Below are 27,224 nucleotides of genomic sequence, written 5' to 3'. Positions count from 1 at the left end.
TCAGAATGACTGACAAATTCCTATTCACACAGGTTTAGTTTTACCTAGGGACCCCATGTAATAAATAAATGACCCCCTATAGTCTGCATTTTATGTGGCGCATTCACACGAGATAATCGAAACTTGAGAGTTTGCTGAAATTTACTGACATCTGAAAACATGAAACAGTGTGTTAGTTGATGTTAAAACAACTTTGCAGGCTTTTGACCACAGCTCAGTGCTGTTACTGCTAGCGCTTGCCAGCTGTATTAAATTGAAGGCTTCAAACAGAAAAGGAAAAAAAAATATTTTTATCACACAGTGCAAAGCAGGACGTGATCTACCATTTGCTTCTGATATTGCTCCTTCTCTTCAGCCTTCTCTTTTTGTTGCTGTACATTACGGGCTGATAAAGTTTTGCTGGCCCATGACCCAGAAGGTTTTCTAAACTCCATTCTTCACCAAAAGTAAATAAACATGATAAACATGAAAAAAAACAATTAAGTTTTGTTTATTTTTGTTTTCAAAGTGAATGAACACGTGTTTTATTAGTTTATTGGATTAGGTTAAGGTTAGGGTTGCATGTGCGTGTATATTAATCTGGCATGTTGGCAGTTAATTAAATATTTCCCCACAAAAATAAAATCTCTATTTTCTTCCAGAATAATAATAATAATAATAATAATAATAGTAAGGTTAACCACAAGTGCAAGGGAAGGTTATGGTTGATGATAGTTATTGCACAATGAGATTTATTTTTAGGTTGACAAATTGTTATATCATGATTTTATTTGGTGACAATGTCATTTATCATTAATACCCTCTGTAAGAAATAACAATTCATTATTTTAATATTTTCTTATTAACTTATTCAGTGCCAGCTATTTTCAGATTTTCTACCCCCCTCAGTGCCAGCCGTTTTTGAGCATTTTGACTGATTTTAAAGACCCACAGAATATTTTCTACTATGACAGATTCTGAAAGGTTGAAGCCTCTACTTTCATCAGAAAAAAATCCATTTGTTTCAAGCTTGTTTCATTCTTTTGTAATCAGCCGTTGAATAGAGCAAGTTTGACACAAATCTTCAGGTTCAGAGCAAAAAGCTGAGAAAACAGCATTTTTCTGACTTTAAAGCTATTTTTTGCTTTAGAGACGACTCTAATATCTCAACATTGTTTCCTTATATAAAACAAAACAAAAACACTGACAGGGCTTTTGATGAGCATATTATTATTTTGCTATCTCGGTCAGAGTTGAATGGATTTCTTACTGTATTTTGGCGTTCCTCCAAGTTTCTCTCCCATCATTCTGCACACACGCAACTTCCTCCTCCTTGCGGACATGCCGAGTCTCACTGCATGCCCCGTTTTTTTTTTATCGTTTTATCTCACCATCGCCACACTCGGAATAATCCGCTAAACTTCCACACATGCTCTAGTCGGATGTGCAAGTTAGGAACATCAACATCATCTTTTGTAGCGCCATTTTCTGTTTCGTAAACTCCTTTCCTCTCCATCTGAGCTCTGCATTCAAAGGTGCACTGCTACCACCTACATGTCACCTATTATTTTGCTATCTGACTCACAGTTGAGGCCCACCCACCCCCCGTCGATCACACAGGCGTTACTTCCTCTCGACACGCAATGACTGTTTTGGCTTGGTTAGTTGATGGTTTTCTCTCACGATCGCAACATTTTGAATAATTCATTCAGGTCCACACATGTTCTGTGTTAGTATGTGGTGCTGTGAGCTGCTGGATACTTAACAATATCACTCCGTAGCACCATAATCTCACTCATTCCTGCTTCTTCCGCCTTAGCTAAGGTAGCATCTGTGGCTAATCTCACATCTAAAGGTGTACTGCTGCTATCTTCAGGGCACCAGTTGGTTACTACATCACATTACATCTTAGATTTTGATGAGGGACCCCCACCAGGGTGTTTTCTAGTAATCTCGTGAAAAAACACAAATGACGAGTTATCTCATCAATGGCACTGAGTGAGTTAAGAGTCAAAGAGCCACATGAGGCTCCAGAGCCACAGGTTGCAGACCCCTGTCCTAACTCCTCTCCTAACACCTGTCCTTAACCCCGTGACGTCATCCACGGAGTTATGGAAAAGTGGATAGGAAAGGAGCTAGGAGGGACTATTCGGGTTCAGCCATTATGTTTTTGAAAAAACAATGGTGGGTATTGATATTGCGGCATTCCACGGAAACACCCAAATACGGCCAAAATCGGGGTGACGGCATATCACAGTGAACACGATAAACAAAGCAGGTCAAAAGTGAATCACTTTATCCTTGTCTGGTAAACAAATCACACTTCTTTAAAAGACCTTTCCACACCATCTTTTCATTCTTTGACGCAAATTTCTAAAAATCATCTCAGCTTGTAGTTGACCAAACTTTATTAAACTTGACTCAGTTATGTCGGGTTGGTTCTGCAATTACCTAACTGAGTTTCATCCAGATCAGATGTGGATTGGGTATTTCATTGGTATTTTCCCTAAAAATGAGGGTCAGTATGGTTATTAATGGGGATAGAAATCTCTTCCAAGCCTTTGAAGTGTAAATGATCAATGTGCCGTGATCAGGAACACTGATCCAGATACCTGACATTATCTGGCAAAAAGGAGATTTGGATCTTTGGCAGAGGTTTGCACTCTGAGTGATCTTTTTTGTTTCAAAAGAATGTTTGTCATCGCTCCCAGCCGCTTTAAATGTCAAATATAGAATCAGAAATAGTTTGTTTATCCCAGGGGGAAATTACTTATGTCACACAGGCTTCAGAAATATTACAAATAAAAAGATAAAAGGCCAGAATAGGGGTCCACATCCCGGCGGGGCGGTCTGGCTTGGCCTCTGGAGGGGGCCCTGGCTTTAAAGAACTGAAGCTCGTGGCGCAGGCGGCATCAGCAAGGGGCGATCTGGGGCGCCGGGGGGGGCTAGGTTGGGGTGCCTTATGCGGCTTGGGGTGTGGTCGTCCGCCCTGGGAGGGCTGCTCCTGGTGCGGCATTCATTCCGGGTCCTCCTGGCGTGGGGTCGGGTCCCTGCTGGCTCTGGGCTCGCCGGCGGGTGCCCACCGGCTGCCCGTTTGGCGTGGCTCTGGTCGTCTGCTGGGCGTGGGCTTCGGCTCCTCCGCTGGGGTCTCGGGCGGGGAGTTCTCTGGGCCCTCCCCTCGGGGGGCTGGGCGCGGGGGTGTGGGTGGTGGTGGGGGGCTGCGGGGCCTGGGGGTTGGGGGTTGGGATCGGTGGCGTGGTGCGCTGGGTCCTTGGCTCCTTGGGGCCTTCTCGGGTGTATGTGGGGGGGCGGTGGCTGCCTCTCGGCTTGGGATCTTGGGGGCGTTCGGGGGGCTGCTTGGCCGTGGGGTGGTCGTCGGGGGCCCCTGGATATCCCGCTCTTTCTGCTGGCCCGGCTGCTTCTTCGGGCCCGGGGGCGGCTCATGGGTTTTGCAGTAGCGGTTCTTGGAATTACATTTGTCATGGACGCACTGGCCTCGGGCTGTGGGATGGCACTCATGCTGGGCTCGGCCATGGACACGTTGTTCCCAAGTGCCTGTTTTATGGAATTTCCACTCACTTCCTCCTCTGCTCGCAGCCACCACCATTATTCCTGGGCCGCACACTGGTCACCGGACTGGCTTGATAACACAACAATAAGCACAATATACACAGCCACAATTTCACATCGCATCACTTGAAGAAAAAAAACAAAAAAAAAAAAAACAAATAAAAAGATACACACCAAACAAAGAAAGATACTGTAAGAGGAAAAAAAACTTGCATAATAAAGTAAAAGACTGTTAATTAAATAGGGATTCAGTACAAGTGCACACATTACAGTAGAAAAAAATAAAACAAGATAATAATACAAATGTACATAGGATACATATATATACAAGAATAAAAGCTGACTGGTTAAAGTGATGTTGCACACCGTGGTCGATAAGTTAAAGAAGTTCATTCAGAAGTTTAAAGTTAAAATGAAAAGTTCAGCACTACAGAGCTGAGTTGGTCATGGGAGATGTCAGGGGGTTGTAGACGAACAGATTCACTCTGTGTTATATGATTAGGATGACTGGGACAGACTATCAGACTCTGGATCAGTCCAACTGTATTACTTAAAGGTGTGTCATGGACTCTGGCCAGAATGAGTGTGACTGTGTGTTTGTAACAGGATACCTTCTGAGGGAAATCAAGAAAGCTGATATTTCACTGCCAGAGGGAGATGTAAACCCAGTGGCTCCTTTACCTAAGCACATCATCACTATTATGGTTTGTTACCTGATTTCTCTTTTTTTCTTTAAATAAATTAAACGTATGTTAAACTTTCTTATTACTCACTGTGCACACATTGTTCTTTACAGGAGCAGCTGCAGAGATTAGAGGTGGAACTGGGTGAAGTTACCAGGAATAAAGAAAAGCTGCAGAAGAACCTCTTTGAGCTGACGGAGTACACACACATGCTGCGTATCACTCGCAGCTTCGTGCAGAGAACTGCTGAGGTCAGCATGTCTATTTAACCTACTGATCCTATTCAGTTGATTTAAGTCACACGTGTCAAACTCTAGGTTCGGGGGACCTAATCCGGCCTTTTAGAGCAGTACCCCCTTTCTCTAACTTTTGAATCCAAGAACCCACTTTGGGTACTTGCACCAAGACTGACTCTTGTATTTTCAGTTCATGTTCCAATCAAGATCCTTTCTATCATCTTTTTGTGTGTTTTTTGTGTATTTTGTTGTTGTTTGTCTGTTATTTTTATTATTCAGCATATATTTTTTTATCTTATTGTGTAATTTTGTTGTCGTTTTTGTGTGTTGTTCGTATTATTTAAATTATTCTGTCTCAGTGTATGTGTTTTTGTTTGGTTGTGTCTTATGTCGCTTTCTCTGTTTATCTGTTATTTTTGTGTATTTTGAAGTGATCTTGTATATTTTTCTGTTATTTTGTGTGTTTGTTGTTTTTTGTGTTGCTGGTAACAGTAAATATTTTTCTCTCTTAGTTTGTGTGTTTTGGTGCCATTTTGTGTATTTTATTGTTGTCTGTTCTTTTTTGTGAGTTGCTGGGAATGTTTAGTATGATTTTCATTTTTAACTAAAAATAAAAACCCTCTTTTTTTAATGCTTTTATGTGTTAATTTTTTTTCTTTCTCTCAAGTACCCCCTGTAGTGCCATCGTGTACCCCCATTTGAAAAACACTGCTTTAGAGCATCCATTTTGGCCCGCACGAGAAAGTAAAAGTCAGAGAAACTATGGGTCATTGTGTAAATTACCAACTCGTTCAGTTGTGGATTTCTCAGCTGGATATCTCCAAAATAATTCACAAATTCAATGAAACTCTACAATATTAGCAGGGCTCACAATTTCCTCATGCTTATATCACATGATGGCAGTAATTTGCTATCTAAAATTGTTAAAAGAATTCTCCATTTTTCCAAAATCCTGCAATTTTCTTCAAATTATTCTACAATTTCCTCAAATTATTCTACAATTTCCTCAAATTAAATAAAAATTGGCCACAAAAGTAAAGATCCTGCAGGAACTGATATCTGTCACCTATTGCTTTGATATTATCAGTGCTGGAGATATTTTCTAATTTTTTTTTTATGCATGGAAGTGCAAACTAGACAATAATGTTCAAATTCCTAATGCTCCCATATAAAATCTGTGACCCCATTTAAGATAAACTGTTCTGTATTTGGCCCCTGAACTAAAATTAGTTTGACAGCCCTGACTAAAGTGTTTTCATTTTCTCATTTGTTTTTTGTATTACTACTACGTTTTTGAAATAAAGTCTTCATTTATTCATTAGCACTTACAAACAACATTGCTGTTGTATATTTTTTAGAGGGAGCCAATACAATTGCAATATGAGGAGTTTCCCTTCATGGAAAGAGACACAATGATGGACTACAGCAGCATGCAGAGGCTTGAAGCCAAACTGGGGTCAGTGAGAGCAAAATTTTATTGAAATATTTTAGTTGATTTGATGAGTTTATGGTGGTTGACAATCACTTGCAGAGGCAACAAAGTCATTTTGCAACCATGAAAAACGAGTGAAATTAAGTAGTGATTTTTGAACTACAGCCATCTTGGCAGAGATGTCATGGCGAGAGCACTATGGGTTGTGCATTGCCATTAATCTGACGATACAATACCATTCACAATTTTCACTTTTATTTAGACCAAAAGCTTTTTTACAGTACAGAAACCCATCGTTATTCAGTTATGCATGCAGTTAGTGGTAAAGTAAGAACTTCATTAGTACAGCACTCAGTAACATACATAGCTATGCATGAATGGAATTCATTACCAAGTGACATTAAACAACATAATCTTAATCATTTAAAAAAAAATCCCTAAAGACATGTTATTTATTAAGAAATTTTAGTGACAAACAATGTTTCTAATACTTCAGATCATTTATGTCTGTTGTTATTGATTTTCTTTGAGTTGTAGTTGTTGAAATGTTTGTTTTGTTGATGTAATGTGATTATTATTTACACTGTATAAATTGTATTATCATTGTGTCATTTGTGGACCCCAGTGAGAACAGCTGATAGCTTATGCTTAAGCTAATGGGGATCCTAATAAATAAAAAAAAAAATTAAAGAAGACAATATGATATATCCTGATACTAAACAATACAATATGCATTGCGATATATCACAATATCAATAATTACAAATTTATCCTTTACAAGTATAAAATGGTATGACATAATGAATTTCATTTTTTAAAACTTGTGAGAACAAGTAAATGGTAACTATCTGTAATTCAAGTACCAATATAAAAAACAAGTGGTATGTTTATCAAATTGTCAAAAATACATTTTCCTAAAAAGTTCAACAGATTCTGATTCTGTTAAGTTCTTTAATTCTAAAAAAAAAGTATCCACATACATCTATCAAAGTGCCCACTATGTTTTACGAAAAATAAAGTGCAATCAACTTCCAGCTAAAATGCATTGAGGAGTGAGTAGTTTAACAAGGTCTGATGTGATTCACTGACACCTAGTGACCGGGCGTTTACATGCTATCCAGATGTTGGCACAATTAAATGTTTTTTGTTTGTTTGTGAAAAACTTGATTTTAAAAAATTGAGCAATACGATAACCGTGCGATGAAATATTGCGATTTATCACCAAATTGTTTTTTTTCTTACACCCTTAGAGAGTGTCCTACTTGTTGAATCAGACAGATATAATAATTGCATGTTATGGCAATTATTATATCAATCATCATATCATCAAATGTGTGTTCATGTGTACAATTTGTCATGTTTATACACAATGACTGCATTATATCGTTGTACTTTTGTGTACGATTGTGCTGTATTCACAGTGCCAGCAACAAACAGTTTCTGCTCAAGGTCTCATACCAAAACTCTAATAAGCAGAACACTACAACAGTGATTTTCCACTCCTTCCTCCCTTCACCCCCTCCTTTCCTCTCATCTTAGGGTGGGACTCTTCCCATCTGTAAAAATGGGCGCTCAGAAAACTTTCCGTTCGTTGCTGGCCGCTTTTTCCCGTGCCTTTTTTGTACTCCTTTTCATTTAGTTTCAATTAAATTCTTTTTTATGAAATCATCATGCTTTGACTGGACTTCATCATTCAACCAGAGCACAAATCATGTTTTCAAAGGAGCACAATCGTAAGTTTGCCGTGACACTCATCAAAACACAGTCGCGGATGCACAGCAAAGCGAAAGAAGAAAAATATTTTCTGACTTTTTGTGCTTGGATTGAATGAATCTCGCAACATTCCACTTGAAGCATTAATTCAGTGTGATTGTTCTAATAGTTTCAGTCAAAGAAACTAGTCAGTCCCCTGTCAAATGAGCAAATCAAGCTATCCGTGCTCAGGCTGTAGGAGAAGGTAGTCTGACAAGTATAATTATCTACTAAATGCGCCGACTTCAGACTTATGTCATTGGAACCATCATTTTGTCAGGCCACAGAGTTAGTCACAACACCTGTCTATGACTACCGTTGTGGACATGTGAGGGCTGATTAGCTGAAATCTCCCACATGTGAAATGACAATGCGTGCTCGTGAAAGGTTAAAAGTTGATTTAAATCACAAAGAGATTTCTGACACTCCTTCGTAACAAAGTTTTATTACTCAGCTTTAGACTGTCATCTAAAGCAGTGGTACCCAACCACCGGGCCGTGGACCGGTACCAGGCCATGAATATCTTGGTACTGGGCTGCAAAAAAAAAAAAGGTTTTAGAAAAATGAATTTCATTATTTTTTCATCTCTTTCACTTGACTGTATTTGATTAGAATTTTGTTCATTGATCTGAAGTGTAATCATGTGATGGGTTGGCATCACTTTAGAGGTTTAAATTTGACAAGTAGATGAGTGCTCTGTTTTCTAACGATTTCTTCATTATTTTGCAGTTTTGTTTCTGGACTCATTCAAAGGGTGAAGATTGAGGCCTTTGAGCGGATGCTTTGGAGAGTGTGTAAAGGCTACACCATCTTAAGCTATGCTGAGGTGGACGAGTATCTAAACAATCCTGATACGGTACCTGAAGCAAAGCTTGTTTTTAGTTTGGTTTTCCTTTTAACTTTTCTTCTTTAAAAGACATTTCAAGAGAAAATTGACTGAATTGACTTGCTTATATTTTTGTATTATTGCATTTACATTGATTAAATAAATGTAAAAGATTAATTGTTTTCAAAAAATGTCTAGATACTTCATCTACAAAAGTAGAAGTAACAGGGTTATTTCAGATTCAGTCGCATTTAGTTTTAAACTGTCTGTCTTAACCTTATTTAAAGGGGACATATCATTCTGAATCCACTTTTTTAGCCCTTAAATGCATTTTGTTGTATATTTAGAGTGTTTAGAAGTACAGAAAAGTTCAAATTAGTTTCTTCGGGTGCTCCGTTGATATCTTTTATTCTGTTTTGGTCATATTTTTCAATCTGTTTTGATTTTTCGATTCTCTATTAAGTTTTTTGAACAATACCGTCACAGTATTTGCAGCTGAACTGCCAAATTAGGACATCGACTCCAGGCCAAACACTTCGAGCAATCCGCCATTTTTATTTTGTAGTCCAAGCTCAAGGATAACGAAGTTCCGAGAGGATAAGTCAAAATGTTCGGTTGTTGGTTGTAGTAACCCACACGCTTCACTTCATCGTCTCCTATCATCAGAACCTTTTCGAAGTGCCTAGTTGAGTTTTATTTTTCACGGAAATGTACCCACATCTGTGGGTAAGGTCATTTTTGTCTGCACGAAGCACTTCAAGGATGACTGCTTCACCAGTACAAAGAAGAATTTGCCGAAAGACTTTGTCTGATTGAGGGGTCAATTCCCTCTATCTTTGGAGACGACAAACAGAGCACTTCGGTAAGCTGTAAATAACGCTAAAAAGACGTCCCTGTCATTGTTTTGTTGGCATTAGCAGTTGCACCATCTTCATATTCCATGTTAGCGCTGTGTGCTCGTTTTAGATCCTTGATGATATGGCCTAGGTGATTTAATTTAAGTCTAAAGTTTTCATTAGTCATTTCATTTTGCTGTTTTTGTCTCCGAAAAGACTGTATTAAAATGCATTTCGTGATGTTAGCTTGGTGCTAGCGTTAGCTCGGCGCTTGTGTTAGCTCACTTGTTAGGGTTCTGCAGGTTCATCATCTTCATTTTCATCTCGCTCCGCCAGGTCCAACTCCGGCTCGAACATGTAAGGCTGGATGGACAAGTCTTCCATTGTTGACATTTTGTAAATAACGTGTAAATAAACATTTTCTGCACCGCTAGACAATCGTATCTTTTCTATCAAACTACAAAAATGGCCGAACAGGGTGGAGTTGAACCGAGTGTCACCTCTGCAACCTGGAGAGGGGGCGGGGTATGAAGTGTTTCATTTGCATTTAAAGAGACCGCACCAAAACGAGTTGCTGTCAGAAGCACATCAGAAAAGGGGTAGAAAAGAGGCCTGTGGAGCTATAATAATGAGGAATTCAGACCCAAGCATTGCAGTTCCGCTTTATATAGACCACAACTGTATGATTTATATGTAAAAAGGAAGGATTGAAAAGCATGATATGTCTCCTTTAAACGCAAGAAAAATGGTTTTCTTGCGTTGTTTCTTTGTATACCCAAAGAGAAGTCCTTGGGATAATGTCTGTGTGACAGCACTAATCTGTTAATCAGTTTGTCTGCTTGATTAAAGGACAGGCGTGACGTCCTGTGAGGGAAACCTTGGGATATTTAATTGACTTTCACAGATGATAAAAGATGTTAATCCTACAAATGAAGTGAAATCTTCACTGCTTTTTCAAAGGGACAGAACATTTTCTGGTAAATTTCCACAGGAAGTTAAGCTTGAGAATTTTGGGAATATTCAAAAGTACACATTTTTCATGAGAAATATTTATCGGAAACAACTGGAAATTGGAGGCAACATTTAAATAACCGATGCTGATATTCTAGAGCAGGCGTTCTCAACTGGTCTCACCCTGGACCCACATTTTGCCACGGTCATTAAATCGAGACCCACACACACACACGCACACTATTTTTTAAAACATAAATCTGTATATTTTCCTGTTAAACATGCATTTTACAGCATTCCTGTCAAAAGAAAACTTTCTTTCAAAATAAAAGACAAGTCTAACACGAGACATTAAGAATTTATTTATTTATATTCTATCAGCTGTCCGCGACCCACCAGTTGAGAATCGCTGTTGTAGGTGATTAAATGTATTTTCCCAACTTCATTTAACGTGTTAAAGGCCGACTTTCAATTTTTTACATTTTGTACATTATGAAAAATTTATTTTTGAATAATCCTGAGTTTAAGTTCTCGAAATTTACCTTAAATATTCCGCCCCTTAACAACCCTAGTTTATTATTTCTATGAAGTTGTGCTCCTGATAGAATGTTAAATGTCACATGTCTTTACAGGGTGAGCCAAGCAAAAGTGTAGTGTTTTTGATCTCCTACTGGGGAGACCAGATTGGCCAAAAAGTGAAGAAGATCTGTGATTGGTAACTATTGCACGTTACAAACGACCTCATGGCTTTGTTGGTTTTTGAATTTTTCCCACAGCGAACTGCTTTTGTTCCCATGCACAGCTACCACTGCCACCTGTATCCATATCCCAGCAGCAACGAGGAGAGGAATGATGTTGTGGAAGGGTTGAAAACTAGGATTCAGGACTTACACACGGTATGTCCCTCATTGTTCATCTTATCTTTTATATTATTTATTCAGCTTTAGCAGTTGATGCATGTTTTACACTAAACAATCATTTCAATAATAAAAGACCCCTCCCTTGTTTGGTGAATGGCACTGCAGTGCATTTTAGAAAGTGAGGTCAATGTACAGAGCGCACAAAGTCAATAGCTGATTTATTTCCTGGAAAGTTAAGCCACCTAAGGGTTATTCCATAAAGCGGGTTATGTTCAAACTCTGAGTATGTTCAGGCTGAAATGAGGGAAACTCTTGAGTATCCCATTCCTAAACGCGAGGTGTGTTCTTCTGAGTATGTTACCATGGCAACATTGTCCGTGACCTAAATCTGGTCGCTGGCAGGTTTTATCAAAGAAACCCTGGATTTCTACCTGGCTCCGCCCACCTGAACACCGTTTCTGAACACTTTAATAAACTTTAACACTCTTCTCTGAAACACATTACTAACATCACACACCACAGACGTGTTCATATCATTACTAATGTTGTGTTGCTTTACGTTTTTTTTTTTTTTTTTTTTTTGTGTGCAAACGGTAGTTTTCTTTCTAACATTGTGGATGTAGATCAATAAGTGAAACACACTGAGAGGTTGATCTGCATTAAAACATCTACTGACATCTGTAGTAAAGTTCACTGAATACAAACCTGTGGATAATATAAAGGAGGAGATGATAATTAAATGAATCCACTTTTAAGGCTCGATTGTTGTTTTATATTGTTATACAGTTAAATCTGTAGATAACGGCTCTTTGAAGATATGATAGGGCAGTGAAGTGTGACGCTGCTCTTAGAAGCGATAGGTCGTGAGTTTGCGTCCCTCTTCAGTGTTTTTTTGACATTTTTTAGGACGTCGAGATGACCCTGGCGACAATATTACATTAAAAATATATCAAGCGGCATTTACTGTCTTAATATCCAGTGTAGCGGGAGGACTCTCTATGCAGCCATCCTATGCTGCTGCCACGCCTCCTCAGACACATTTTATTCATATTATTCACCGCTCGTCACGTCACTGAAGCAATAAAGTGATGAAGCGACCAAAAAGTGTGACCAATTACAGGTGATTTAAGCCACTATAGTCACTGAAGACTGAACACACCTTTAGAACAGGCTCATATTCCTCAAACACCGGCTTATTTCACCCATTACGGTGAATAAATCACTATTTTCCGGGTGGTTGCCATGGCAGCTCGACTCTTCTTCGATCCAATGGTGATGGCTTTTTATCGCGCGCGTGCACGTTAGTAACCCAAGGTTTACATACTCAGGGTTGGTTGACCCACTTCATACCAGCTTTAATGAAATCCGATACCCAGAGTTTGCCATCGCGGGGTATGTTGACCCAGAGTTTATGGATAGACTCAGAGTTTAACCCTCCTTTATGGAATACCCCTCTGTTAGAGTCACGGTTAGAGCTACTTTTAGGTGGCTTTAACTCACTGTGGCAGAGAAATTAAAAAGCACATGATTCACATTAAACCATGGCTGAGTGATGTATTTCTGCCTGATGCACTGCTCTGTCCTTTCCCCCAAAAATCACCAAAAACATTTTGCACGAAAACTTCAGATCTGATTGTTTTTGTGTATTTATTGACAACTTTGTTCATATCGAGGCCCACAAAAATGTGATTGTCTGATCCAAGGGCCACATTTTCAACATTCATGTCAGCATTTAGAATAATGATCAATCTCTGCGTTAATACAAGAAAGAACAAATGCTCTTGTTTTTTAGTTTTATCCTTTTATATAAAGTCTTTCTATCGTTTTGTGGGTTTTTTTGCATTGTTTTGTCTATTTCTGTTGTCCATTTGTATATTTTTCTATCCATGTGTGCATTTTTGTTGTCATTTTTGGAGTCATCTTGAATAATTTTATTGTTCATTTTTCTGCCATTTTTGTGCATTTTGTTGTCATTTTGTGTTTTTAGGTTCTTTTTTGTTGTTCATTTCTGTAATTTTCTGACACTGTGTGTTTTTGGAGTCTTTTTCTTTTTTATTTCTTTTTTTAACCTATTTGTTGTTCTTTCAATCACTTTTCTGTAAGTGTGTGTTTTTGGAGACCTTTTTGTTGTAAATTTTCATTTGGTTCATTTCTGCAATTTGTGGTCCATTTTTGTATTTTTTTATTTTATTTTTTGTCTTTTTGTGTTTTTGGAGTGTCTTCTGTTGTAATTTTTTGTGTTTTTAGTCCCTTTTTTGCATTTTCTTTGGGGCCTCAGAGTATTGGACTAAGTGTTGCATGTGGACCCTGGACCACCAGCTGTCCATGTCTGCTATCGACTCTTGTGAAAATGTAATTTAGTAAAGTTTACTCTGTTGCTAAACATGTAAACATGCTGTTTGTGTGTCCAGGTGCTGCACAGGACAGAGGACTACCTGAAACAAGTCCTGATAAAAGCCTCTGAGTCCATCTACACCTGGGTGATCCAGGTGAAGAAGATGAAGGCCATCTACTATGTGTTGAACCTGTGTAGCTTTGACGTAACCAATAAGTGTCTTATTGCTGAGGTGTGGTGTCCTGTGGACGACATTCCCTTGCTCCGAGGTGCTTTGGAAGAAGGATCGGTGAGAAAACTCTAACTAGCAATCACAGTAATTACTTGACTGATACTAGGGCCGAAACGATTCGTTGATTAAACCCATTTACAAAATGATGTGAATACAAATTTTTTGAGTCGATGCTTGTTTAATTTGTGTTACTGGAGCCACTGGGACTGATTTTCTTTAAGGACCTCTTTATTAATTGTTTTATGGTTGGACATAACTCTAACAGATATTGGGCTTAAAACATCGCAACAGGCCATAACATGTAAAATTTCATTTATTGTGTTTTATTTTAACACTCCTATTATTCTTAAATATCACTAACACATTTTACCCTCTGGAGGATATTTGCCTCCAGAAAATGATTTTCAGAAAATTGTTGACCAAGTTTTTGTGTCAGGTAGTTTGTTTATTTGTTGAATACATAAATAACCCCTAGATCAGTGTTTCTCACATGGGGATACGCGATGGCACTACATGGGGTACTAGAGGGAGAGAGAGTGAGCACTTTAAATCATTAAAAAATATGGGGTTTTATAATGTTTATTTTTCTGTTAAAAATAATAATCATACTAAATGTTACCAGCAACTCACAAAATGATAACAAAAACACACAAAATAAGAGAAGAAAATTAAATAATACCAACAATATACAACTACAACAAAAACACACAAAATAAGAGAAAAAAAAAATTATAACAATATACAGCAACTACAACAAAAACACACAAAATAAGATAAAAAAAGAAATTATAACAACAATATACAGCAACTACAACAAAAACACACAAAATGACAGCAAAAAAAACACAATGATGAAAGAAATTATCTTGATTAGAATGTTCTAATCAGAAATAAGAGAAAGGGGGTACTCGAGCCAAAAAAGTTTGAGAACCACTGCCCTAGATAATGAAACCATGACCTGTTCTATAGCGCTACCATCAGGCCAACCTTTTAAATTAGAATTAATTTATCTTGAATGGTTTTCATCCAAATCTTTTCGAATGTACCCCCAAGTCATGTATCAACTTAAAAGTATTAACTATGTAGGGTCACACATGGGTCACACAAAGCTAAAACAGCTTGGGGTCAAATTGACCCCAGAGGAACACCAATATGTGCAATGTGTTCAGCACATAGAGGAAAAATATTATAACATTTTTATGCTTATTCAATTGTACCCATCACATTAGGAAAAGTCATGAAATATGAAGCAAATAAATTAAGTCAACTATTGTTTTTATTAATGATAAACATTGAATGGGGTCAAATTGACCCTAAGGATAATAGGAGGGTTAAGTTTAAAACTATTATTTTGTTGTTAATCTTTGGGGAAAAATTTTATTTTTACATCAGTTTGGATCTAAATGTACTGTTTAGTGAAACATCGTGGTTGTATTTGTTTAAGCAATGTTTTTTATTAGGCTTTTATTTATTAATACTAGGGATTTAACGATTCCCTCAACTCCCGATACGATTCGATTCACGATACTGGGTTAACGAAACGATTCTCATGATTTATTTTACAAAATGGGACAGTAGACAAATGATGACTAAAAAATATTCCTTTATTTTTTTCCGGAAAAAACTAGAAAATACTGTACTATTTTCCTTTTATTTTTCATTATCAAAAGAATCCCTTGATAAACTATTCAAAACAATGCAATTTAACTAAAAATAAATCTTGATTGAAATAAATAAAGGAATAATACAAATGAAGAAGAAGCCTATTAATTTATATTCTGGTTCTATAGTAAAAAATGCAAAACTGCACAATAGTTCCTTTTCTTTAAAAGTGCAACTGAAAATGTATTTTGTGCCTTAACAATTGGACTTTAAAAAAAAAAACAGTTATTGCACTGTATTTACATCAGATATTTGTTTGGACCAGCAGAGAGCGCTGGTAACCCAGTGATCGGTTGGCATGCAGATATTCTTACAGTGAAGAAGAGATGCTATGCGCTAGCAGACAGAGCTAATAGAAAAATGTGACTTTTACAGATATTCACGTAATATTACAGATATTCTTTCGGTGCTAAAGGGGTAAGGAATCATTTATGAACATGTTTAAGAGTAGTAGGCAGCCAGAAAGAGAGTAGTAGGAGATTCCGCCCGCCTATGCTTCTCGACAAGAGAAAGATAAATAGATGGCACCCTCTGCTGTTTAAAAAAAGTACTGCGATTCAATTTTCAGGGTATCGATATGAACTGTGATACCTATGAATCGATTTTTAACTGCCTTACGATTAATCGTTTCATCACCTTTTAAATAGGTATTAATTAGGGATGTAAGTATGTTATTAGATTCTTTTTTGCAATAATAAATGCTCAAGAGCACCTTTGTGTCATGAAAATCTGTTAGTAGTGGAATAAGATAATCAAATATTAAAACTGAACAAGATTTGCTTCCCTTATGTGGCGGCGATGACATAACAGTTAAGGAAGCCGGCTTATAATCGGATCCCGGCCATCACTGTGGGATGTTGAATGAGTCTTTTAACCCTAACTTATTGTGTTGGATAAAAGTGTCTGTAAAATGAAATTGTAATAATTAATCGATTAAAGAAAATAGATGGTCATTACTATAAGTATTGTTTGCTGCAGCCCTAATTACTACTACTACATTTAAACTATTCAGACTTTGTGATTAGTTCACCTATTTGAAATAATTATCTCACTGACAATGTCATGCCTAACTAGCACAGCAGCAGAAGACATCAGTTTTATTTATTAAAAATAATTAATTGTGCTTCTATTTCAGAGAAAAAGTGGAGCGTCGGTTCCTTCCTTTGTTAATCGTATTCCCACCACAGACACGCCTCCCACCCTGATCAGGACCAACAAATTTACCTCTGGCTTCCAGAACATTGTGGATGCTTATGGCGTTGGAACCTACCAGGAGGTTAACCCTGGTGAGTGACACTTTGCTTTCCTGGGATTATGTTATATATTCCAGCTCCGCATGATGCCTTTTTCCCCTAAACAGCTGACGCAGTTAATCTTTTGGTGTAAATAAAAGAAAGAAATTAAATACTAATAGAATCCAATTTATGAAGCTTAAACCACAGCCATTTTTTTTATTTAGCAGCTCACCAACTAATGTTTTGAGTAGTAACCTGATTAAACATTTCTAATCCATAATGGAAGATTTTGTTAAATTCAACAAGGTTTGTGCGATGCAGCGTTAAAATGCTTTTTTATCATTTGCTGATCAGCCTGCTTTACAAACACAAAATGAAAACAAAAATGTAAAAAGAATACCAGATGCAAGAGTATACAACATCCTTTTCAATCTCTAATAAAGTTGAAAGAGGCGGCAGTAATGCAGTAAGATATCTAGACACTGAATCCTGTCTAGATACATGGAAATGACATGTAAATGACAGGGAAAACATACATCATTGTGTAAAGTATCAACTAATTCAGAAGTAGATATCTCAGAAACTCCAAATACACAAATTCAATGAAACCCCACAACAACTGCACTCATTTTAAATCTGAAATTGTTGAAAGGATTCTCCATTTTCCCCAAATCCTACAATTTTCTTTGAATCGTTTCACAAAATTTCCCTTAAATTAAAAAAAAATTGGTCAAGGAAATTTTAGTGCAGATCCTGCAAGAAATGATGTCTGTCACATATTATTGGATATTGTTGGTGGCTTCTATATTTTACATATCATTCATACGTGGATGTGCAAACTACTACATATTGATGTTGAAATTACTCGTTTTCTCTGCCTAAAATCTGCATCCCACTTGATATCAAACTGCTCCGTATTTGGCCTCTGAACTAAAATGAGTTTGACACCTTTGACTTAATCAATATGAAGGCAAAATGTTTAAAATGTCTTAATTCAAATGAATACACTGCCCTCTGATGAACAGTCTTTAATACAACATATATTGAACAGTAAAGATAAAGAAACATCTAACTGTACAAAGGAAAAGTGAAGTGTGTGGTTTCACCAAATACCTTTCAAGGATTTATAAAATATTCACAGTAGAGAAAATCACTGCTCATTGTTGTTACTGTTTTTATTTTTACCCACTGTTGGTATTACATTACCTAAAAAAAAATGAACAATACAGTATGTTAGATCACTCTGTACTCTGAAGTTGTATTTGTTTTGAGTTTGGTGATTTATTCATGAGATAATCACAAAAAACCATGTGATTAAGGCAATGGTTCCCAACCTTTTTCAGGTCGTGACCCCATTTTTATATCACTAATTTCTGGCAACCCCAGCAATATTTTCTTTAGAATCACTGGTAGATGCACTAGCCAATATGTTAATATACTTCATTTTTGTTTAACCTAGATTTACATTTGAGAAAGTAAAAGTATAAAGCACAGTTGTTTGAGATTGTGTGTGGTGTTAAAATTTGAAAAATAATGAAATAAATATATAAACAAAACATTTCTTTTAATCAGTAATTTTTTTATCAATTACTAAAAATTTCAGGCGACCCCGTTTTAGTTACAGGTGACCCAATGTGGGGTCATGACCCCAAGGTGGAAAAGCACTTCATTGAGGTGATTAAAATTTAAATTTATTGCCTCTGCAATCAGTCTTATCAGTCTCCTAATTGCATTGTTTGTCTGCTGTGCTGAAATGTGTCTATTCTCTAATTTAGACTATTATCAGTTTGTGTTGCTCTCTGATTTGTTTTCAGCTCCCTTCACAATCATAACCTTCCCGTTCTTGTTTGCTGTGATGTTCGGGGATCTCGGTCACGGTCTCATTATGGCTCTGTTTGCTTTCTGGATGGTTCTGTACGAGACCAACAAGAAACTTAAAAACACACGCAATGAGGTGAACGCTCAGTTGCTACCAGTAATCCATCACTAGTACACAGTAGTTGTTTAAGATAATATTCATGCTTTGTGATTTTTGTTTTTAGTGCGATACTTAGTAGTTTGGTGTGTACTTGCAGATCTGGAACACTTTCTTTGAAGGTCGTTACATCATCCTAATGATGGGCCTGTTCTCCATCTACACTGGTTTAATATACAACGACTGTTTCTCCAAGTCTCTCAACATCTTTGGCTCTGGCTGGAACGTGAGCGCCATGTTTGAGGCAGACGTGTGGAAGTTAGTATCTGATGCTACTGAAGCCTTAAAGTGTATATGACACCATTTTAAAAGTTTTTAACACGATCTTATTTTATGAAAATCATGCTGAAATCTGGTAATAAAAGTGGCAAACGATGCTTGTTTTTTATAATCTTTAATTAAACATTGGAATTTTCACTTCTGCCCAGCATTTTTTTTTTCTTCCTTAAATTGAGATACTGATTAAGATATGATTTGTATCTCGATACATAGGTCACAATACAATACGATATATCCCTATTTTAAAGTATAAGGCGATTATTGAGATTTTATATATATTTATATATATATATGACTTAAGAAACAACTGATCTGTAAATGTGTTCACCTTCATGAGAACATAATGTATGAAATATATTTTATTGGCATATTTTACACTCAAAACATTGGCTTTAACATACCATGTGCCAACAACTTAAAATGAAAAAATAACATACAATCTGCCTGTGGCTTTTAAACCAACTTTGACTTTAGTGCATCATGACATTAGTGCAACATAACTGAGGTATATGCCTAGAACAACAAATAAATGCAGAAAGTTCCTACTTTCTTTTTAGATTTTATTGAAAAAAAAACACAAGCTGGTCAACATGTCCTTCTTTGTGCAGTTACAATGTCTCCTGCAGTGGAAAAGACTTTCCTGGTTAAAGAAAAGTAAAAAAAGAAAGAAAAATCGCTATGGATGCATTTAGAATCGATCCGAGAATCGCGCGACGTAATATTGTGATATATCGCCAAATCTATTTTTTTCAACACCCCTAATAATTATAGTTTATTTTAAAGTGTAAAGTGTTTCAACAGCTTTGAAAGGGTGATATAGACTAAAAAATATACACACTTACATATGTCATCAATTGACCTTTTGTATCGTGGGATGACATGTTCTTACCGGTGGGAATGTTTTTGATGATATATCAATAATAACATGTCACATTCTTAGTTAAGATACACCAGCTGTGTGACAATGCTCATTGAAATGATCACTAAAGAGCACTCAGTGCTTCGAGGAATGAGAAAAATCAGCTCGAGTTTCCAAGAATTTACAGTGAGCTGCTCTACAGTGTCATCTCTGAGAGTAGATTGTGTAATAATGTATGATAATGATGCTGTTATCTACCTCTGTAGGTGTTGTCAGTGTCAGCTATCAGTACTGCAGTGAAGCTGATGGTCGTGCCCGTTCCTCTTTGTGTGTCACAACCCATATATGGTTATTCTCTAGGAAGCAGATTGGCAAAATGCGAAAAGTAACATAAAAATGCAAAATTTTATTTATAGATGGACGTTTTTTATAAGGCGTTTATGCGTTTAGCGTCAAACATGAAAAATGGTGTCATATCCACTAACGGAGCAGGTAATTGTTTTCTAAATGATCGGACACACACTGAACAGACGTTGCTGCTTTGATTTGATACAGGATGGAGGATGTTTACGCTAATCGGTTCCTCACACTGGATCCAAATGTGACGGGAGTTTTTAGAGGCCCGTACCCTTTCGGCATTGATCCTGTGAGTAACCTTTACTGAACAATGATATCTTGGTTATTTTTTTTCCATTTTAGGTGGTCTACCTGGCTTGTTAGTTTTCCCAAACATTTTGTATTTTATTGTTAAATTACCGTAGTTGTTACGTGCATTTAAAGTTAAAGAGTCATGGTCCAAAGTATTGGCACCCTGGGAATTTTTCCACAAAATACACCATTTCTCTCAGAAATGTGTTTTTGGTATACACTGTTTATTTCCTTTATGTGTACTGAAAAAGCAGAAGAAAAAAAGCCAAAATGTACTTAATTTTATACTAAATTGAAAAGTTTGGCTCTTCTGTGTCTGTCACACCAAGCATGGAGAAGAGAACTTCACCATGCTTAGTGTGACAGACACAGACAAGCAACTCAAAGGTTGAGTCCACTTTTATACATTGTAACTGGCCTCAGGTGTGATTTATCTATTTCCAGCACCTGTTACCTGCTACCGGTGAGTTAATTCAATCATGTGATGCTCGTTTAAAAAGCATTTCTCCACAGGCTTAAAAAGGTGCCAACAATTATTTTTATTTTGTGTAAAATTATGTACATTTTGCTCTTTTTTCTGCTTTTTTGTTTTTCAATGCACATAAAGGACATAAACACATGTATACTAAAAACATTTATAATGACAACAAATTCTGGGAGAAATTCTGTATTTTGTAGAAAAATTCTAGGGGTGCCAATACTTTAATTCATGACTGTATGTGTACCTGTGTTTGTTAACAATGGACTGTTCTGTTTTACCCTTTTCTGAGATTTGGAACCTTGCATCAAACCGGCTCACATTTTTGAACTCGTACAAGATGAAAATGTCTGTTATAATGGGCGTCATCCATATGAGCTTTGGAGTCATTCTTAGTACCTACAATCACATGTAAGGATTTGTTGTGTTTTCCGTGTCTTAGACTTATTATTTGATAAATGTGGTATTAAATTGTTGTTTTTTTGTCTCTAATAGACACTTCAGGAAGAAGCACAACCTGTACCTGGTGTTTGTCCCAGAGCTGCTGTTCCTGCTGTGCCTCTTTGGTTACCTGGTGTTCATGATATTATACAAATGGCTGCTCTTCAGTGCTTATGAATCCAGATATGCTCCCAGCATTCTCATCCACTTCATAAACATGTTCCTGATGCAGGGCGACGCAGTGGAGAGCCTCTACCCCGGACAGGTGAGCACACAGCTGTGCTTGTGTTCACAGTCTAAACCAGTGGTTCTTAACCTTTTCAGTCCAAAATTAAGGTTCTAGAGACCAGGGACCCCCACTGAACCTGAAGGTGGTTGAACACAGACATGAACATTGAAGAACAGTCATGTGGAGACAGGGCCATATATGAGGGGGAATAAAGGGGAGAGATTTTTGGGGTCCATCCATAAAGTCAGCAAAATAATGGTCCATTGTTCTATGAATCTGTGATAACCACATTTATTTATTCACCTGAATAATATCCACTGTTATCCAGGACGTTTATTATTACTTGCATCATAGTATATAGTCGTCATAAAGATGTAAATCCTTGTTTTAATGAGAAATAAAATGAGTTAAAATTGACCAAAAATGGTGGAAAAGGTGGTGAAATGGGATTTTAAAAACCACAGAAATTGGTTAAAAGTTTCAAAATTAGTGACCAAAAATTGACAGAAAAAAGTGGTAAAAAGGTTCCAAAGTGTCAATATTGGCTTAAAAGTGGCAGAAAAAGTAGGTGCAATTAGTCTAAACTGGCAAACATGACAAATTGTCTTTGTGGTTAAAACAAGCAATGAAATATGGTGAAAAGAGGTTAAAAATAACAATAATGGGTCAACATATGCACCATTAGGTGGCAAAAGTGGTGTAAAGGGTTTATAAGTGCTGAAAATGTCTTGAAAGTGGAAACAATGTGCAGAAAAGGCATTGAAATTGAATGGAGAAGTGGAAGAAATGAGAATAATGTAGCAAAAATGCATCAAAAGGAGCAAAAATGTGACAAGAAAAAGTGATGAAAATAGGTTAAAATATGACAAGTTTGGTCTAGTTGCAGAAAAAGGGTGAAATTGGGCTTAAATTGTTCAAAAAATATTCTTAGTTTCTTGACGGCATCTGGTGACCCCCTATCAGTGTCTGGCGACACCAAATAGGGCCCTTACCCCAAGGTTGAAAACCCCTGGTCTAAAGGATGACACCAGTCAAATCCAGCTGTTTGTCTCCTCCAGGCTGGTCTGCAGGTGTTTCTGGTGGTCATTGCTGTGCTGTCGGTGCCTGTGTTACTGGTCGGGAAGCCCGCCTACCTTTACTGGCTCCACAATGGAAGACATCACATGGCAATGTACAGGGTGAGGCTTTGAGACTCATGTATAACCTCCACCTCTCTACATTAAAGTTCTGACAAACACTTTTCTTTTTAGATTGGACGTGTAAGTAGTTTTCTGTGTGTGGTTTTTTTCCCTCAGGGATATGAGCGTGTGAGGAGAAACAGTGAAGAGGAGGTGTACCTGATGATGGCTCAGGACCTGGAGGAGGGCAGCAGTCCCAGTAGAGAGCACCAGTCAGAGGAGGTCGGCACACAAATCAACTAGTTATTTATTCATCAGTCTAATTCTCGCTCATCACTCCCTGCTTTTGGATTTTCTACCATGTTCTGATGCATTTTTAACAGTTTAACTTTGCAGATGAGTTCCTTCATCAGGCCATTCACACCATAGAGTATTGTCTGGGCTGTATCTCCAACACAGCCTCCTACCTCAGGCTCTGGGCCCTGAGCCTCGCACACGCACGTAAGTAGAAAGGTTCTCAGTAGAGATGTTTCATATTAGCTTTTTGCCAATATCCGTATATCCGTTAAGCAAGGCAAGGCAAATGTGTTTGTATAGCGCATTTCATACACAAGGCAGTTCAATGTGCTTTACATGATTAAAAAGTGCAACGGAAAACATTGGTTTAAAAATCAATAACACCTTTAAAATAACCTTTAAAATCAATAATATCATCTCCCTCTCACTCATACGCAGTACAGAAAATAGTGCCTTTAACTTGTTCTAAAATGTTCACATGTGATGCTGACTTCAGATCTGCTGCAGTTTGTTCCACTTCTTTTGCAGCATGTTAACTGTGAGCTCTGGGCTCAACTATCTGACCTGTGTACATAGATCTGAGAGACCTGGTAGGTTCATATCTGACTAACATCTCACTGATTCTGGACCAAATCCATTCACACATTTATACACCTGCAGCAGAACTTTAAAGTCTATTCTGTTCAAACTTGCTTTTTCTTAACCTCTGTTATTTTTATTGTTATTTCTTTGTTCATTTCTTAGAAAATTGATGTATTATTTTTATTATTATTATTATTATTATTATTATTAATTCTGAGGCTGACTGGGAGCCAGTGGAAATGAAAGACTTTCAAACTATCATGCTGATGATATTTTCCAACACAAATTTCCAATATCCCATAATACCCAATACTAATATATACAGCAACCCCTGCCCTTCAAACCAATTTTTAGGTCACGTTATATATTAGTTAATTAATAAAAGTTTGAAATTGCCACTTGAAAGTTTTTGATCTCCACTCTAAACAATCGGTTTATTGACATTGTATGAAAAGTTTCGTGCAGGTTGCATTGTGGGATGTGGAGTCCCATAGACCGATGCATAGAGGTGTTTTGTTGCTGTTGTGTTAATTGCCCCCAAAAACTCTGCTAAAGTGACTTCCAAACACATTTCAGGATTTCATGTTGGATGTTTATTTTGGGGCTTACACAGAAAGATTGGAATATGACTGAATGTCTGGCAAAGTGAGGTGATATCACTGGGAATACTGGGAAAAAACTAGAACAAAAATGGAGGCAAGCCAATCACTGTCCTCCTTGTCTGGAGAAGAAACACAAGATATCACAGTAAACATGAAGTGAAAACACTTCTACGTTAGTATACAGTCTATGGGACTGCACATCCCATAATGCAATGCGTGAAAGTTTTCCAACATTGCCAATGTTTACAGTGGCAATCAAAACAAACTTTTGAGCAGCAATTTCAACCTTTTTCATCTTTTTTCGAGCAAATATTTTTTGATTTGTTGTTCTATGAGGCTTACACTGTTTTTGTTTGATTAAAAAAAAAAAAGAAAAAAAATCATATCCAGCAGCTTTAAGATAAAGATCGGTAACACAATTTACATTTAACTTGTATATTTACAAGTGAATACACGGCACAAAGATAATCTATTGTTGATGTTGAATGTAGCAAAGCTCTGCCCTTTTTAATGGAGTAGAAAGATTGAATGTTTGTTGAAGAATGCTGAGGAATAGACAATCTAGTTTTACAACCTAAGCTTGATTTAAAGAGGTTCTCTGGTGTTCATGAGCAGTAACCTCATTAGTTCGTCCTGTAAACCCCGGGAAAGGAAATGACTCAGAGCTCCTTTCAGCTCTCTCCACAAACGACTCTTTAGGTCTGAGTTACTGCTGATAATTTAAAGCTGCTCTGGACAATAACTAACATTTTTTTTAAAACTGTTCCTGCATTTTATGCCAAAGTTTTCATCCACTACTGATGCCAAAAACTCTGCAAAATCGACATTTCCGTTGTTTTCACCGACTGGCATTTGTTGATATTTTGGTTTGCCACGGAAACAAGATAAACAAGTTGTTAAGTGAATAAATGTTCACAAACAAACACATTAAATCACAGTAAGAAGAAGTAAAAACACTACATATACAATTTTTCTGCTTTTCTGTTTCCGTCTTTTCATTTTTCTACAGCAGTGGTTGTCAAACTGTTTAGGCTCAAATATCCTTTTTTTCTTATTTCTGAATCCAAGAACCTCCTTTTGTCAGACTACAACTATTCTGTGAAAAAACAACTATAGAGCATGATGATGGATGAGGATCTCATTTTATAAATAAGTGGAATGAAACAGTATTTAATGCCTCCTGAATAGATTTATTTTTGTTTTTATCATTTCATGTCATCTCCTGCCTGGTCTTTTTTAGTTCATGTTCTAATAAAGATGATTTTCATCATAATTTTTTTTTTGTTTATAATTTTTTTACTAAAAACAAACCTTATAAACCCCATATTTGAATGCTTTCACTTTTTAATTTTCCACTCTCTCTTTCTCAAGTGAGAAACACTGTTTTACGGGACTCCAAATCCCACAATGCATTGTCTGAAACTTTTTCAAAGATTAAGTCACATGACCATTTGTCAACAAGCCTTTGCCCACCCACTTTTCCGGTAATTACTAAATTTATCGGCACACAGTCGGGTGATATGTTTCAAAGGTACTTCAACATGGATTACGATTTTACGTTGCACAATTTCATTTGTTGTACTCGGTGGAACCGAGTCATTTCGCTGAATTCACGGGGAGGTTGTACGTCCGTAGTTCATCAGAACTTGTGTTGGAAGAACTACCCTCTGATTTATTGATCTGAGGCCCTACTACACTATGTTTATATTGGTGTTGTATATAAATATAGTTCTCAGCAGCTTTAGTTTGATAAATGTCATCTTGTAAATACTTAGCTACCGTCTGATGGCGTCCCTGTGTCCTCACAGAGCTGTCGGAGGTTCTGTGGACCATGGTGATGCGAGTCGGCCTACGGATGGACACCAGTCTGGGGATTGTGTTCCTGGTGCCTGTGTTTGCCCTGTTTGCTGTTCTCACCTTGTCCATCCTCCTGGTGATGGAAGGCCTGTCAGCGTTCCTCCACGCCCTCCGGCTGCACTGGTAACATTAACAGCTGCTCTGTGGATCTCACCAGGGTTGGGGTCAATTATACAGTAATTGTAATTGATAATTGATTAGACTTATGAAGTAATTATAATTGTATAAATATGTTGCCGTTGTAATCGTGATTGAATTGTAATTGAGTTCAGATCATTTATGTTTCAGATCAACTTTTCCCACTACCTGTCAGTTTTCTTTAGGATCATTTTACCATTAAAAATATTTATGAATCAAGGGCTGTACTGACAGAAAAAAGGCTCAGACACCCACCATAAATATGAATTTCAATATTTTCATTGATAAGGAAGCCTAACAAGGAAACAGATCATATTTTTAATGTATTTTACAGCTGATTTAAGGCATGGGTCAAAACTCACCTGTTATTATAAGAGATGCTAACAGGAAGCTAACACAAGAGGACGGTTAGCTTTAGGATTGTGACGATATATCGCGATATTTATTTTTTTTCGCACAATTGATTATCGATTTTTTTTTTTGATTTAAGATTTATTTTATTATTTTCAAAACTTTTTCTGCTTTTTCACTCAAATGTGAAGGAAAGTCTTCACAGAAATTTTGTCACTGTTTGTTGAAGGAACCATTATATTGTTTACTGGAATATTGCACTATAATGATGTCACTGGTAAGAAAGACCCTATTTATTGTTTACAGAAATCACTATTGGAGATACTTATTTGTTTACATTGGTATGTTGATTCTTATTCACAGAAATGTTGCACTAAAATAGTGTCACTGTTCATAGGACACTTTTTCAATTTATTGTCTTTCAGAGATATAAAATAAAAATGGTATTTTTTCACTTAATCTTTTTTCTTGTTATGTCATGGATTATCGTAGATTGATTTCTGACCAATATATCAATAATTTCAGTATTGTCATATCGTGTATTTCAGTATTGTCATATCGTGAGATAATCGTTATCTGTGTTAACGAGGGCGACCGTGGCTCAGGTGGTAGTGGGTTGTCTTCTGATCGAGAGGTTGGGGGTTCGATCCCAGTACCTGACTATGTGTCAAAGTGTCCTTGGGCAAGACACTGAACCCTAAGTTGCTCCCAGTGGTCGACTAGCGCCTTGCATGGCAGTCCTGTCCCACTGGTATGTGAATGTGAGAGTGAATGGGTGAAT

At 37.1% G+C, this 27,224-nt stretch overlaps 1 protein-coding gene across 1 annotated transcript in view; it reads left to right on the top strand.

Annotated features, from left to right (window-relative positions):
• The window catches only part of atp6v0a2b (ATPase H+ transporting V0 subunit a2b), a 35,241-nt gene that overhangs the window by 6,339 nt on the left and 1,678 nt on the right, over positions 1 to 27,224 (top strand). The window contains exons 3-19 of the mRNA XM_028458334.1: positions 4,156 to 4,253; positions 4,346 to 4,483; positions 5,827 to 5,924; positions 8,382 to 8,508; positions 10,898 to 10,980; positions 11,068 to 11,161; positions 13,537 to 13,749; positions 16,490 to 16,640; positions 18,404 to 18,543; positions 18,665 to 18,822; positions 20,258 to 20,348; positions 21,121 to 21,239; positions 21,324 to 21,534; positions 22,557 to 22,676; positions 22,794 to 22,898; positions 23,000 to 23,117; positions 25,906 to 26,077. Of these exons, the coding sequence (XP_028314135.1) occupies positions 4,156 to 4,253; positions 4,346 to 4,483; positions 5,827 to 5,924; positions 8,382 to 8,508; positions 10,898 to 10,980; positions 11,068 to 11,161; positions 13,537 to 13,749; positions 16,490 to 16,640; positions 18,404 to 18,543; positions 18,665 to 18,822; positions 20,258 to 20,348; positions 21,121 to 21,239; positions 21,324 to 21,534; positions 22,557 to 22,676; positions 22,794 to 22,898; positions 23,000 to 23,117; positions 25,906 to 26,077 (2,236 nt within the window). The remainder of the gene's footprint in view (positions 1 to 4,155; positions 4,254 to 4,345; positions 4,484 to 5,826; positions 5,925 to 8,381; positions 8,509 to 10,897; positions 10,981 to 11,067; positions 11,162 to 13,536; positions 13,750 to 16,489; positions 16,641 to 18,403; positions 18,544 to 18,664; positions 18,823 to 20,257; positions 20,349 to 21,120; positions 21,240 to 21,323; positions 21,535 to 22,556; positions 22,677 to 22,793; positions 22,899 to 22,999; positions 23,118 to 25,905; positions 26,078 to 27,224) is intronic.

Source organism: Gouania willdenowi, chromosome 9 (assembly GCF_900634775.1).
Source record: "Gouania willdenowi chromosome 9, fGouWil2.1, whole genome shotgun sequence".
Classification (NCBI taxonomy): domain Eukaryota; kingdom Metazoa; phylum Chordata; class Actinopteri; order Blenniiformes; family Gobiesocidae; genus Gouania; species Gouania willdenowi.
The sequence above is the reverse complement of the archived record's forward strand: the minus strand, read 5'-3'. Positions and strand labels throughout refer to the sequence as shown.